The sequence below is a fragment of the Triplophysa dalaica genome, chromosome 16, assembly GCF_015846415.1.
Source record: "Triplophysa dalaica isolate WHDGS20190420 chromosome 16, ASM1584641v1, whole genome shotgun sequence".
Taxonomy (NCBI): Eukaryota; Metazoa; Chordata; class Actinopteri; order Cypriniformes; family Nemacheilidae; genus Triplophysa; species Triplophysa dalaica.
The window spans coordinates 20,128,830-20,143,538 of NC_079557.1; the positions used below are offsets into that span (position 1 = coordinate 20,128,830).

At 37.4% G+C, this 14,709-nt stretch overlaps 1 protein-coding gene across 3 annotated transcripts in view; it reads left to right on the forward strand.

Moving 5' to 3' along the window:
- arhgef9b (Cdc42 guanine nucleotide exchange factor (GEF) 9b) overlaps window positions 1–14,329 on the forward strand; it is a 40,489-nt gene extending 26,160 nt beyond the window's left edge. For 2 of the 3 annotated variants that reach the window (XM_056769568.1, XM_056769571.1), the window contains exons 9-13: window positions 5,002–5,131; window positions 10,447–10,578; window positions 10,867–11,110; window positions 11,507–11,575; window positions 13,620–14,329. In XM_056769568.1, coding sequence (XP_056625546.1) covers window positions 5,002–5,131; window positions 10,447–10,578; window positions 10,867–11,110; window positions 11,507–11,575; window positions 13,620–13,705 — 661 coding nt within the window. In that variant the 3' untranslated portion in view covers window positions 13,706–14,329. Of the gene's footprint in view, window positions 1–5,001; window positions 5,132–10,446; window positions 10,579–10,866; window positions 11,111–11,506; window positions 11,599–13,619 lie in introns of all 3 variants that reach the window. The other variant, XM_056769570.1, reaches the window with a different exon arrangement.
- The last annotated feature ends 380 nt before the right edge of the window (window positions 14,330–14,709 follow it).

A 14,709-nucleotide genomic window follows, 5' to 3' on the forward strand; every position in this document is an offset into this window, starting at 1 on the left:
GCATCTTGTCAGTGCTTTAGTCCTACTAGCAAGCTAGCAGCATCTCAGCTCAAGTTCGTTGTTTTAAATATATACACACGACGATCATGCTCAAAATGAGAGAAACACGGACGCGACACTAATTCTCATCTTTCCTGAGATGAAGCACCAGGAGCCAGGGAGGTGCAGGCAGTTCTAGTGGCCAAGGAGGTGCAACCCGCACCGTAAGCCAGGGAGGTGCCTGACTTACCCGGGATCCAGGGGAACCAGACAGCGATGACTATGAATATGGTCTCCGCAGCCGTGACGTTGGAGCCATGGCCGCAGCAAGTAGGCAATCATTCCCATGGCGTAGGAGCGAAGAGAGTTCCACTTGCAGTCGATCCTCATGGCTGCGCCGCAGGGTTCCGTAACGGTTACTTCAGCCTGGTACCGCCCCCTCCAAAATAATTATAGGGGAAAGTTCTTAGATGTAACCGCCGCCCCAGGCATAGCAAGCGCATCACGGTAGACTCTGAGCAACACTCAGGGGTGAGCTCGCCTTTTTTTCGTCTGGGCGGAGCACTGGAGATGACTCGGAGTGGGACGCAACTGGACAAGTGTAAATGAATCTTGTCAGTGCTTTAGTCCTCCTAGCAAGTTAGCCTCGTCTTAGCACAAGTTCGTTGTTTTAAATATATACACACAGCGAAAATGCTCACAATAAGAGAAACACGGACATGACACTCATTGCATTGTGACATTCTCGTATTTCCCGAGATGAAGCTCGTAGAAGATGATGCTCAGCAAAGATGAACAGATGGCAACATAGCATAAATACAGCTAAAAGCATAGCTACTGCAAGGGAATTTCGGTGCTTGAAATCAGTTTGTAATTTGCATAAACTTACAGCTTGTGATTGCTTTTCATCGGCAGACACCACAGGAGCGACGTGCGTTTTTCCTGTGTTCTTTTAGACGTGACATGTTCACTGCAGAGTGTAGATTGAATTAATACTGAATAACGTTTTTGCACTTTGCGCGGGAATAGAATGTATGATTCATATCCGTTTAGTTTATGAGGCCAAGTGTAAATGGAACAGTTTTTAAAAAGGATTAGAAAGCTATTTGATCAGAGAACCCATGAAGTGACCAGGTGTACAAAAGGCCCTGTATTGTATGGCCTTCGTTTATGTACACACAATAATGTTAAACTTTTCTCGGCATCTGTGCTGTTCAGAGAGCGGCAGCGAGGCAAAGTGACATTAGTAAACATTGTTATTTAAACACAGGCTTAATATGATTTTTTTTTATAAATAGTACACCAAATAATGTTTCATTATAATTTTATATCAGAAAGTCATGTAATTAAATATTTAAATATATTTAAACAAAAATTTGTATGAAATAATTGCATTTTAAATTAATTGTTTTTTTACTAGGGGGAAGCTTCTTAGAAAATGTTGTAAACTAAGCCAGCGGAGAATTTTGGGACCCTTTTTCAGGTTCATTTTTTATAGGTGATTTTAATAATGAAATGTTTATATTATTATAGTAATGTGATAAGGCTATTTGCTATCGGAAAATATGTTACTTTAAGATATATGATTAATGCAAACATACAAACGTCTCACATAGGGTTGCCACTTTTAATACAAAAAAATAAGGGACGCATGCGGCAGCGGGGCCCACATCCCTTAGAGGGCCAAGACCACATTTCATTTCATGTTTCATTTCCGTTGTTGACGGTTTTATTCAGTTAATATTAAATAAATATATTTATATTATTTTCACAGACTGTTCTTTAGTTCTTGTAGAACACATTAAATTACAAAAAATTACACCAGCTAGGTTTTCACAGACTGGGTCACATTTTTAACATTATTTAGCAATTAATCTGAATATTTTTGATAATAATCACACTGTCATTACCATGTCTGGTTCAGGAGAGACTTGGGGTACGAAGAACTGTGCTTTGATTTTTGTGAGTTCTGTCAATGCGGGAATGCTGTTCTCTGGGGGCATGTTGTCGCACGTCTGACAGACCACAGAGAACTCTTTACGACAAACTGTGCAGTTGGCTTGATGACAATTTCCGCTAACACTCTGCAGCCGAGTATTTGTTTCCTCCCACTTTCTGCAGTATTTTTGCAGCTGCTTGCATTTAAGCTCTGAAACTTTAAGACGCAGGGTATTACCTGGAGACGCATCTGCCATTGTTTTAAATTACTCTCTGCCAAGACTGGGCGACTCTGCTCAAAAGACCCACCCTCCTCACTGGACAATTAAACAAAAGTATAAAATTAACGATTACATCGAGTATTACCCAATCAAGAGTAGGAAAGGAAGCATGTTCATTAATGCCTCAGGGATGATTTGCATGAGACGCTGCTTTAAAAAATAACAAAACCCATCCCGTATTGATTCAAAACGAGGCGCGCAATCTAGTCTCGCTCAACGATATCATGGACTGTATTTTCATTTTTTAATAAAACTTATTAATTAAACTTATTAAAACTTATAAAGTCATTTTCAATAAGAAAGCAATAATAAGACAGAACTATTAAATATACGGAGCAATTAAATACCATAACAAGCTTCTTAAGACATTGTTAACATTAACCATGAAGTCTTTTACTGCAGATAAACCTCATTCACTGTCTTTTTTATTCAGGACGAAACACTCTCTAACTCTCTGGTTGTGCCCTGCATACTGTGCACCCCAACACAGCGCCTCTGAGCTTCACTTCACTTCAGCAGATCAAAATTTAATGCTTTTATCGACATTTGTTCATTTTTTTGATCACGACTGTCATAGTTAGTTTTTTACTATGCAGAGCATTTCTTGAATATCTTTTATCTAGCATTTGGATGATATTTAGTTCACCTTGGTGTAATTTTTCCAAAGCTTCTATTAATTTCCGACCATGATGTAAATATAATGTAAGTTAGGAACTGATCTCTCTTATCTAATTGATTATCTGCTAATGGGGCCTAACGTTAATTTACACAATGAAAGTTGTACAGGAAACCTTAAACCAAGGTTTAATAGTGAGACCTACTTAAATGCGATGCTTCCTTCTCGTGCGTCTCTAAATCAGCGTAGACTCATGTGCAATTGGGCTGCGCTGCTGCCGAAGGTAAAAAAAGCTTTCTTTCAATGAGAGGTTAAATCAGATGTCAATCACCACCAGTAACAAATAAAATGTTGGGGTGGAACTCATAGTGGCCAACTGGATGTCAGACAGATCCGTGTAGGGTGGTGGCGTCACTTGCTGACCCAGGATCAGTGATTGTTAAAAGACTCTGATTTGAGGTTGCGCTTTAGAAATGTTTGGTAAATTTTTCTTTTGTGGACGCTACCACACTACTTCTTCAAAAGAAGAGCTTTGCTACTGAAAGCTATTTGATTCAGAAAACACAGACGCTAACACAACACTACTGAGAAATGTAGTTAAACTAACATAACTACTTGTAGCAACGCTACTGCCCAACACTGGTGAAATCCATAGTTTTCAAGTCCGCTTATAATACGCGACCTTGGGCTTCTTTTTGTTTTTCCGCCTCCTTTCCCCTAACAACTAAATGTATTACATCTGTCACCATTAGAATGAAATGGGAAAATGAAGGAAAAGTGTTCAGATCTGATCACGGTGCAGCAAAGATGGGGAGGGAGGAATGACCCTATTTATTAGGCTGTAAGTGAAACAAAAAAATTGTGTTGTATTGAATAAATGTATTGATCATTGCAGAATATAATTCAACAAAGTATTTATCAAATGGATATAGTTCAGTTTTACTTAATTATAAATGTGTGGCTGTTACAGCTACTTGGTCATTATATCTTCTCCTTTTCCATCTCTCCAGGCTTATACTGCTCACATGTGATCAGAGATTATACTGGATATATACTGGAAAAATAACTTATGTTTGTGTTTTTCAAACAGCGTAGTGTCAATTTAAAATGACCCAGGCTCGTTTTATAATAATAAATAATTGATAATAAATTAGACAGCTGATCATGAATAATTGAAGAATTTTGGGCTTGTTCTGGGCTTGTTTTTGGAGCTGCAGTTGCTTATTTGTCTTGCAAGAGTTGGCAACACTGGTAAAATCTAGCAGCATCTAGGGATGAGGTTGTGAATTGCAGCCAACTGATTAACTCCAACCCTCTCTTTCAAGGCACTACAGACACTGACAAAACATGTTGAATTACATGCAAGAGACCCACGGTGTATGTAGATAGAAAAGATTATTCTACGGTAATAAAAGCATAAAACGTAAAAATACTTTTTTTGAGAAATTGTTAAAAGGAGATAACATTTGAAAACACTGCTACTTATAAAACATCTGCTGGTTTAAATAATAAACGGGTTTTACATTTGTTTGATTTTAAGAACGATAAGACTGACTATGTTAAATCTAGTGCAATTTTTTTTTCTTGTAATGTGGCAGGCAGCACAAGTGCGCACTGCAAATGCTCTCCCAACGCATATGAATCATTACAACCCTAGTGTATGCATTTTCTTTTCTTCACTTATTCTGTTTCATATTACTTTTGTTTGCTTTATCATTTTTTTATTTTCTGTACAGCTGCTTTGATACAATGCAGATAGTAAATAGAGCTATAAAAATAAACTGGACTTGACAGTTTTGGGGGATGTTAAACATCATCATGCATAAAACTCTCAAATAATGCAACACGAGTACAAATCTATAAAATACATGAATTCATTCATAACTTATCAGGGAACGTGTTTCTAATAATGTGACCGTAAGAGCGATCATGTAGTCTACTTCTGGCAATTGTATTTAGGCTTCAAAATTCATAAATGTTATGTTAATTTGTTGATAATATCTAAGTATCATAGACCATAATTTTGTGATTTTTCAGAAGCCTATGGAAAAATATGTAGGCTCTTGGGCGAGGAAACCAGTGCAATGCTATATTCCGGCTTGGCCTACAAAAATACATAATCTCTTTGGCACTCTATATGCATGTTTTTTTTTTTTAAATAACTTCAATTCTATTATTTTTCAACAGTGATTACCGATATGTGGCAGCAGCACTGGCTGTCATGAGGAATGTCACCCAGCAAATCAATGAGCGCAAAAGAAGACTTGAGAACATTGACAAGATCGCTCAGTGGCAGGCCTCAGTCCTGGAATGGGAGGTTTGTTTGAAAAATATTTTTCAATGTAGTTAGTTAGGTATTAGTCTCAACCTCAGACGTCACGCCGTCATGCATACTTTTCTGGAAACACTTCAGCACGTTCGAAATTCTCCTCTGATAGGTTGAATTTCACAGGATTTCCGGGAGACGTGCATGTCGCGTTCTGGAAACAACATGAGATGGTCTGATCTAAGAAGTAAGCTGTCATGTTTGCAACGATAACAATAAGAATTCATCACGAACATCTTAATGCGTAAAAAACTTTTGTCTAGTCACCTCTGCACTCTCTCAAAGTACGGCTTAAGCATGTTAATGTGACAGAGACTTTTTCCCCCTTCTATTATATAACATAACTTCAGATCACAAGCTCAAGCTCGCTTTATATTTTCCTTTACCTGGTAAGGTCCATAATAATGAGCGTCTGGTGCAGATCTAGGATCTGGCATCAGCACTAGCATCTTATCCCCAGGAGCAAAACAACGAGATTTGGCACTACAATCAAAACATTTTTTCATTTGTTTTTGTGACATATCTAGATTTTCTTTGGCCAATTCACATGCATGGCCTCCCTCACTGTAAACATAACCACAGGCACTCCATCGTACCAATCTTTTTGCAACTCATGACAAAATGCTCATAGCATTGATCTTAAGGTCTGGTTGAACCTTTCAAGTGCTCCCTGGCTTCCCAATGGTAACAACTTGAAACCCAATGTTGGATGTGCTGCTGATCCAGAGCCTGTTTGAACACACGTGACATAAAATTCGTACCTTGGTCTGACTGGATAATGCATGCAAGACCAAACAGTGAGAAAAATATAATCAATGATTTCAGAATTACTTGTGCAGTAATTTTCTGGGATCACCTCTTTTAAAACCCTTTCTGCTCCGCGTACACTGCTTCTCTCCTGCCAAAGACGTGCCGCATGAAGAGCAAACATGTGCTTAATTCCTCAACACTATTGCAGACACACAGAGCAGATAAATGGACACACAACAGTTAACAAAATGCAGCAAATATTAAAGCATTTGTATCTGTCAGTCTGTTAACTGTTTGCTGTACGTCTCCAACCTTTGAACCAGATTTGTGATATTTACCACAACGTTTTTACCTACATTTAGCATTAGCATTAGCATTATTGATCAGCATGTAAACATTTGTGACCCTGTGAAAACCCAGGCTGAAGTCTCATAATCAAATTGATTATTAGATAACACGCAATACAAATTTATTTCAAGCATTCATTTCACTAAGATTTTGGCATTATTCAGTCAATATTGAAGATATTAAAAATTATAAAGTTACTGATTTCAACAAAAGCTAGACCACTACCTGTTGAGAGAAAGAGAGCGTTAGTTTTTTTTTTGTCTGTCAAGTATTCACAGAAGAACAAATTTGTCAGTAGTTTTTTTTTTTTTTACAAATATGAATTATCAGACTTCTATTAAGAGGGCATTCCCCTAAAGCCACAGAGTCTACAATTCATACATACTGTGGATTTCAAAATATTAAATAAATGGCCATCTAGCTATTTAACTGCAATGTCTGATCCCTCAACAGAATTAGAACATTTATCTCAACTTAAGTCTGAATTAGAGAGAAACGTATCCCAACCGGTCTCTATCAACCTCTCCTCTGGTTGTGCTGGCTTTGAAGAGGCTTCAGTTACTGCAACAAGACACAGGTGTTTATCATATCATTAACCTACTTACAAACTGCTCGTCTCCTGCCTGCCTCTCTTGTTGCAGACTTCACTGGGTCCCACCCCCCTCGTCACGCCCATCCATTATGAAAGGCACATACCCCTGATCTTTACACATGTCAGCTTGACAATTCAACTCTTGTCCTTCCGAACTTTGGTGAGAACGTCATCAATAAACCAGTTCGAACACTCCAAGAACGGCTATCTTGACTTTTTCATAATTAAGAGACTCCAAAACTGATATAGAAGAATATGATTCCTGCGTTATCCTAAGAAAAACACACTGAAGTAACATAGGCCAGAACGTTCTTGGCCATCTTAAATTAGTGGCAACATGCTCAGAAAGAGTCTCTAAAAGGAGGAACAATACAAATGTTTAAGGCTTAAATCCAAATTAGAAGTCTCTGTTGCTACACCCTTTTCACATGCTTTCAACTCAAGTTCTTTGAGGCGCCAAGCTTGATCAATCTCAAGTTTCTACTTGTTAAGTTCATGTCTTTCACGCTGAACTTGTCTCTCTTTCTCACATTCCCATTCCTCTCTCTCCCTCGGCACAACTCGTTCATGCTCTTAAGTATGCAACTCCATTTTCATAATTTGCAGTGCAACATCTGAACCACCCTCAACTGATTCAAGATACTCCACAAATGTTTTCTCTTCAACAAAGACGCACTGCTTAAACAAAGACTCAACAAGCAAAATGTGAAGTTTGCATTTATATCAGAGATCAGCGGTTCTCAATCCTGGTCCTCGCGCCCCCCCGCTATGCATATTTTGAATGCTTCTCCTACCGCTTCGGAGGTTTGTTCAATACGCCCGTAAGATCCCTGCGAAGTAAACATCACTAGATATTCTGCCATAATTCCAGTTCGAAATGGGCATAATGTTGCGCAACTCTCAAGATTACGGTTAAATAACCCTTCAATCTTCCGTAGTAGGTTTTGTCTGTGTGAAGACGCTGCAGGCAGTAGTGTTGCGCAAATTCGTGTTCTTAAGTTAAAGTCAGCCGATTTCCTGTGTGCAGGGATTAGAGAGCAATGAACACAGTTCAGGGAACACGTCAATCGGAACGCGGTTCATTCATTGAGCTCTCTTCTAATGAGCTAGAGATTTAAATCAGGTGTGTTAAACAAGAGAGAAACAAAAAAAATGTAGAGCGGGGGTGGCGCAAGGACCAGGGTTGAGAACCACTGATATAGAGTGACACGAAGACTTACATTATAATGAGCAGCTATTTTCATAAGATCAGGGCACGGTTGCAAGAAACCCCTTAAGTAAAGAAAACCCTTAGTGACAATACTGTTACAATTACAATTAAGGGTTTTCTTTTTAATGTAAAGGGTTTCTTGCAACTGGACCCAATTCTATTTATCTGAAGTAACTATGTCTTGCGTCGGCTTCGCAATAAATTATTCGTAATCAAACGTGATTGAAAACGTCTAAGGAAGGATAAAAAGCACTGTAACCTACGAGACAAAATTCACATCAAGCGACTGTGATTTAACAAAGTTACAAAGTTTCAAAGTGTAGACAGAAAAAAAATCTAACAAAGCCAGACAAATTATCATCTATATTGTTAAATCTCGTACAAGCTTCCAAATATGTTGAGGCCCAAACCAGTTCAAAAAAGCTTATTTAATATTGGTCACCAGGATTAAGAACTGCCGGCCTATGTTAATAATTTACAGCATGAGCGTATCGCGCATTAAAACACTTTCTTACAACACAACCAATCGGAGCGCATGGAAGGGAGGGATTTAGAGAAAGTGAATCTTTGAACTGCTTTGAGTTAGTGTTGTCATGGTACCACAATTTCAGCCGTCATTATACAAGTAAAATTCATCAATTCTCTGTACCTATTTCAGTACCAAGGCAAAACACCAGTACATGCTAATTGAAACACAATTTTATTAATAAAGCAATGCCATTTTGTATACATGAAGTAAACAAGTTAATTGTTTCTGAAACTGCAATGCCATAAAGGAAGATTTGTGTCGATTCATGAAGGTTTGTTTAAGATACATCTTCAAATTCATTTTGGGCTGCTTGTCGTTGAATTTGTTAATCCTGTATATGAGAACGAATCATTACGACTTAAATTTTGCAGGAGTGTCTCTAGAAGTTATATACCGAATTTCGTGCAAATCCGACAAACACTCTAGAAGGAGTTAGAAAAGTAGGTTTTCAATGTAATTCAAAGTGGCTGAAAGGAAGTTTGTTGGGCCATGACAAGTCATTTATGTCACAATACTTGTTATTAGCCATTAAATGTATGAGTAATATAGCAATATGGCAATTATTTCATATGTTCCAAGCTTTTTTATATATTGTATGATATATCTACTGACCACAAGGGGATGCTGTACTAAAAATGTTCATGTGCTCCCACTGGGAGGTCCAACATTTTATGACAAAATTTGACATGGGCGAGGCCCGCAATGGTTGAACGAGGAACATTGGGTATAATTGGACTTGGCATGCATCAAGGAAACAAACAATACTATACTCATGATTATAGAACAAAGTTTCCAAAAGCAAAAACAGCTATTTTATCTATTGACCAATGGGCGGAGCTACAATGAAACTTGATAAGTAACCTCAGGGCAAGACTGTGATGGCATATACCAACTTTTGTGTCGACATGTGAAAGTTTGCATTAAATCCATTTTGGAATGCTCACTGTCGTATTAGTTTATGTGGTACACGAGTGCATAGTCGTAATGGAACAATGGGACCATGTCAAGATACTCGTTGTTCTCCTTTAATGAAGCTTTGTTCTATTTATCAAGGGAGGTGGGAGCGTACTATTGAAGCTTATGTGGAGAAGTTTCTCTTTTACTGCCACCTTGTACATGGCAATGATGCATTGCTAAGGGACTGATTTTGGAATGATGAATATCCAGGTTAGATCCTGGCGCAGTAAATTGACTTTGTTTTTGATTTGTGGATCTGAGTTTACTGGGGGGGTAGTAGAAGCGGAAGTCTCCCCTAAAAAGTTTTTGGGAGGGGGCAACAGGGCGTGGACTCCAGTGGCCACAGAGTTCGGTTGACCAGGATTGCCACCATGCCAAACGCTGATGATTGCCCAAACACTGATGACTGCCTCGTCCAATATGGCTGCATCTGAGCTCCCAGCCGCGTCCAAAATGGCCACTTCTGAGCTCCCTGCCTCTTCCAAGATGGCTGAATTTGATTTCCCTGCCTTTTCCAAGATGTCCACCACTGGCCTTCCAGCCCTGCCTGTGCCTCCCTGGCCTGACCCTGTGTCCCTTCATGGGCCTGGACTTCCGTATAGTATAATGCAATGTAGTCGCTTCAAAGCGTCTACCAAATGCGTAAAAGTAAATGATATTTCAGTTCTTATCTAGAATTGTTTTGCTAATTTTCATCGTGACATTTGAACAATAAAGTCCTAATTTTGTCTGAAGGTCAACATGGGTTGAGATTTAAAGATATCTGTTAATGTCATTTGCATGGTTTGAACTGAAAGTGAGGTGTGAATTATAAGATTAACTTTGTAGTACCTCTGAATGTTTTATGTGTCATGGCAGAATTCTTGCCTTTGTTGCTTGGCTCCATATCTCTGCCTAAAGCGTTTCATATTTTTCTTCAGGGTGATGACATTCTGGACAAAAGCTCAGAGCTGATCTATACTGGTGAGATGTCGTGGATCTATCAGCCTTATGGCAGGAGTCAGCAACGAGTTTTCTTTCTGTTTGATCACCAGATGGTTTTGTGCAAAAAGGTGTGTTTGTGTCGTTATACCTTTTCTGTACAAAATACATTGGGCCCTCAAAAAGGACTACATTTATAGTCTGCAATATGCACATAAACCCAGTTCCTTTTTTTTATATCTTTACTGAATCTATAAAAATAATTGTTTGCTTAACGTCTTATCTACCCACACCTTAATATGTGGCCTTTTTAAGAGATTCTTAATATTGTGTTTGAATTCAGATTCATACTCAAGTTGCTTGTGTTATTGACCATGCTTTGCCACTATGAGCTATAGCAACCACTACGTTTTTTTCAGGACATCATAAGACGGGACATACTTTATTACAAAGGTCGCATTGACATGGACAGGTATGAGGTGAGAGATGCTATTGACGGACGAGACGACGACTTCAACATCAGTGTGAAACACGCATTCAAACTTCGTAATAAAGAAACTGATGAAATCCACATATTTCTGGCAAAGAAGTTAGAGGAGAAGATTCGGTGGCTAAGGGCATTTCTTGAGGAGCGCAAGATGGTTCAAGAAGATGAGAAAATGGGTAAACTTAATTGATTATGATATGTATTGCAGAAGTTTTGCGGATATAGGTAAAAATAGAATCTATACAGTGCTTTAATGTGTTATTTTAGGATATATATAATATATTAAACATATATATTTCATGAAACTAAAATATCTTGTGATATTTCAGTTCTTATCTAGAACTGTTTTGTCAATCTTTATTGTGACATTTTGACAAAAAGTCCCAATTTTGTCTGTAGGTCAAAATGTGTTAGGAACCACAGACAATTTAATGTGTGAAAGTCCTTTGCATGGTTTTAGCTGAAAGTGTGGGATGAATTAAAATATTAACTTTGCAGTAGCTCGAAATACATTTCATAAAACTTTACAACATGATTTTATTATAAAATGATATTTTGATTGTTGTTTTTAGGTTTTGAAATATCTGAATATCAGAAACGACAGGCAGCTATGACGGTGCGTAAAGTGACCAAACAGAAAGGTGAGGCATCAAGGAGATACCAGGTGAATTCAACATTTTTCTATATTTCAACTCGTCTAATCACTTTTGTTCTAGTTTAATTAGCTCACACAATCACTGATTACTCATTGTCAAGAACTAGACAACCCAGATATTGGGAAATTAACTGCTTTGGTGGATATACTGTTTGTGCAAGCAGCTTATTACGACCTATTTTCACATTTTAAAGCAACAGTGCTGTGTGGCACACACTGAAAAGTGCCTAAGCACAAAACCGCTGTCGTTATTAAAAACTTGAATTTTGAAACCTGTCTTCCCAAAACGCTGTTGTTGTGTAAATAAACAGCCAAAACACATTTTCTGTTTTTAGTTAAACGGTCTCATGTACATGGCCTCTAATTCATATGAATTCGTACAAAGTGAATTCAATTGTACAAATTCATACTAACTGGCCGCTTCATGAAATAGTTACATATTACAAATTTTGTTGAACCTTAAAAAAGCCATTTGAATAAAAAAATCCATTGTCTCTGAATTGAAGATTGTTTTAAATTACCATGCAAATATATGGTTCAAATACACTCTAAAAAGTTTAACTGTGATTTATCCATTTCAATGAAATTAAAGTAAATGTAAGTAAAAAAATAAGTAAATCTGATTAACTTGAATATTTCTATTGGAGTTCACCACAGATATTAATTGTATTTTAAAAATATAATTTGTTAATTAATTACTCTTTTCATTAAATAAACTTGTAATGTTGTCTGTCTGAAACATTTATTCTGATTGGCTGGAATGTGTACATTAAAACCATTTAATACGCAGGTAGTGCAGTCCGTTAATCAACATGTAAGGGATAATCCATGGGTACCCGGGCATTAAAGGATTTTAAAGCATGACGTGTAGGCGAAGAACCACTCGACCCGAAGCGAAAGGAAAGTTTCCTACACATAGTGCATTAAAATCCTTTAATCCCGCATATTCCATACTCATTTGCCAAGTTTAGATATAAAATAGATCCCTGTGATTGCATTTATTTGAGAGAGAGAGAGAGAGAGAGAGAGAGAGGAAGAGATATTATTATTATTCTCATGGATTTACATGGAAGTTACTTATGAATGAATGTCGCAGGCCGACTGGACTATACATCTGGCATAATGATCTGCCGAAATGAACAAATTAAAAGCGCTGAGCAGAAACTGGCGTCATGTGCTCAAGACACCAATCCGCCATTTAAAAGAAAGAAGGTGGGTTTGGCAAAAGATGTCCAGAGCCATTTTTGGCTCAGTCCTGGGCAACATTAAGACAATTTCGGTACTGTTTCAATGAGCACTGGCAGATGCGGGACAGGTGAGGGAGTGTAGAGGATTGTGGGAGATGGAGTCCAGGTAAAACACAATGGGTCCGTCATGACCTTGACAGTCCTATTGCTGTACTTTATCTCTGTGTCAGATTTAAAGGGGGTGAAGTGCTAGAACTAAAGAGCCGTAACTGACAAAATATAACCGTAAATTTCACCTCAAAAATAGCCCTGTAAACATCAATAACATCTTTAACTTGTTTTTAACTTGGCAAATGACCATGGTATAAGTGGAATAATCCACGGCTCCGCTTCGCATTAAGTCCTTCAATGCACGGCTATTTGTGGATTATCCCTTCCTTAAATAATGAATGTACATTTTTGAGAATTTAACTGTTGGATTGTTTATCTTTTTTATGTCCCACTGAAAAAAATCCCTTAAATAGTTTAAAAAGATTTTTTGAGATTTTTTAAGAAAGTTAATATAGCCGTTTATTTTGGGATATTTACTAAGCCAATGGACTTGGCAAAGCAAATTTGGTTTTGTTATAAATGTGTTTGTGTGTAATTGTGGTGCATTTATATACAAACTCTTTTCACTTCTTGTCATCTTGAGTTCATTCTCACCTCATACTTTTGGTTCTTCGTTGATTAGCCGAGCATTGCTTCTCAACTTCTCATAAGTAGATCTTCTATGTCTCATTGCATGATCTTTTATGTCTTTGTCCATTCTTAGACCTGTCCTGTTTATTTTTCTTTGAGTAGGTGTGACCAGAGCAGGTGTGTTTCTCCAACCAACCTATCAACACGCTGGACCTCCTGACACATGGATACTTCGTGCTGTTTTATGACCCACCACTATCAGATATTGTTAAATATAATCTCTCCAATCAGGACAGTCTACATTTTGGCCAAATTTAAAACACTGTTTATCTACATAAACATCCAACGTTTCTTTTATTTACAGATGACATTTAGTGACAATCATGATTTAGATGTGCTTTCTTTCAACAATAACAAACGTATGTCCTCGATGTATCATTCATATGTACAATTAATAATTTGCCATTGCTGTATTTTGCCGTTTTACTTGTGAGAGAATTTTAGAGGATTATTTTAATAATCTTGTTGACAGTACAGTTGTTCATACATTCAAAAAATATTTGCGTATGGTCCTATTGCTGTCTGTGGTAAACTGATGAAAAGATCAGTTATATGGTGATGAGTAAGAATGTACACTTTATACTCAAATAACTAAACAATCCTCAAGATAGAGTATTCTTCTTTATTGTGGTAAATTTGTCCAACTGTGGCAAATACGATCATTATTGCATATTCTACTTCATCATATTGTGTGTGAAGTAATAATCCTTAATGTTAAAACTATCCCATCACAAAATGACCCATTGTTTGACATTGCCTGAACGTATTTGTTTCACATGTCTGTTAAAGGTTAATAGATTTGTAAGAATTTGCTTCAAAATGTCTTCATTTGTATTGTACTAAATACTGTTATAAGCAAAGTAAAACCACTGTTTTTAATAGCTACTCCAAGTGCTATTACTATGGTAGTAAATGGCACATATTAAACAAATTTGCATTGCAAGTCTTTTTTATTATTGTTTAAAATGGTGTAGTACCCAAAATACTCCCAAACGTATCCCCTGTTCAGTAGTCGGTCACTGATCAGACAAGTTGGCCATTTTTTAGGACTGTCATATTTGCTAAATCCTTTTAGTGCACTGAAATGTTAGTTTTTACAATTTACATTGCATCAAAGCAGCTGTACAAGAAAAACAACATAATTTGAACACCAAAAGTAGATAACCCTTAAAAGTAATATGACATAGGGCAT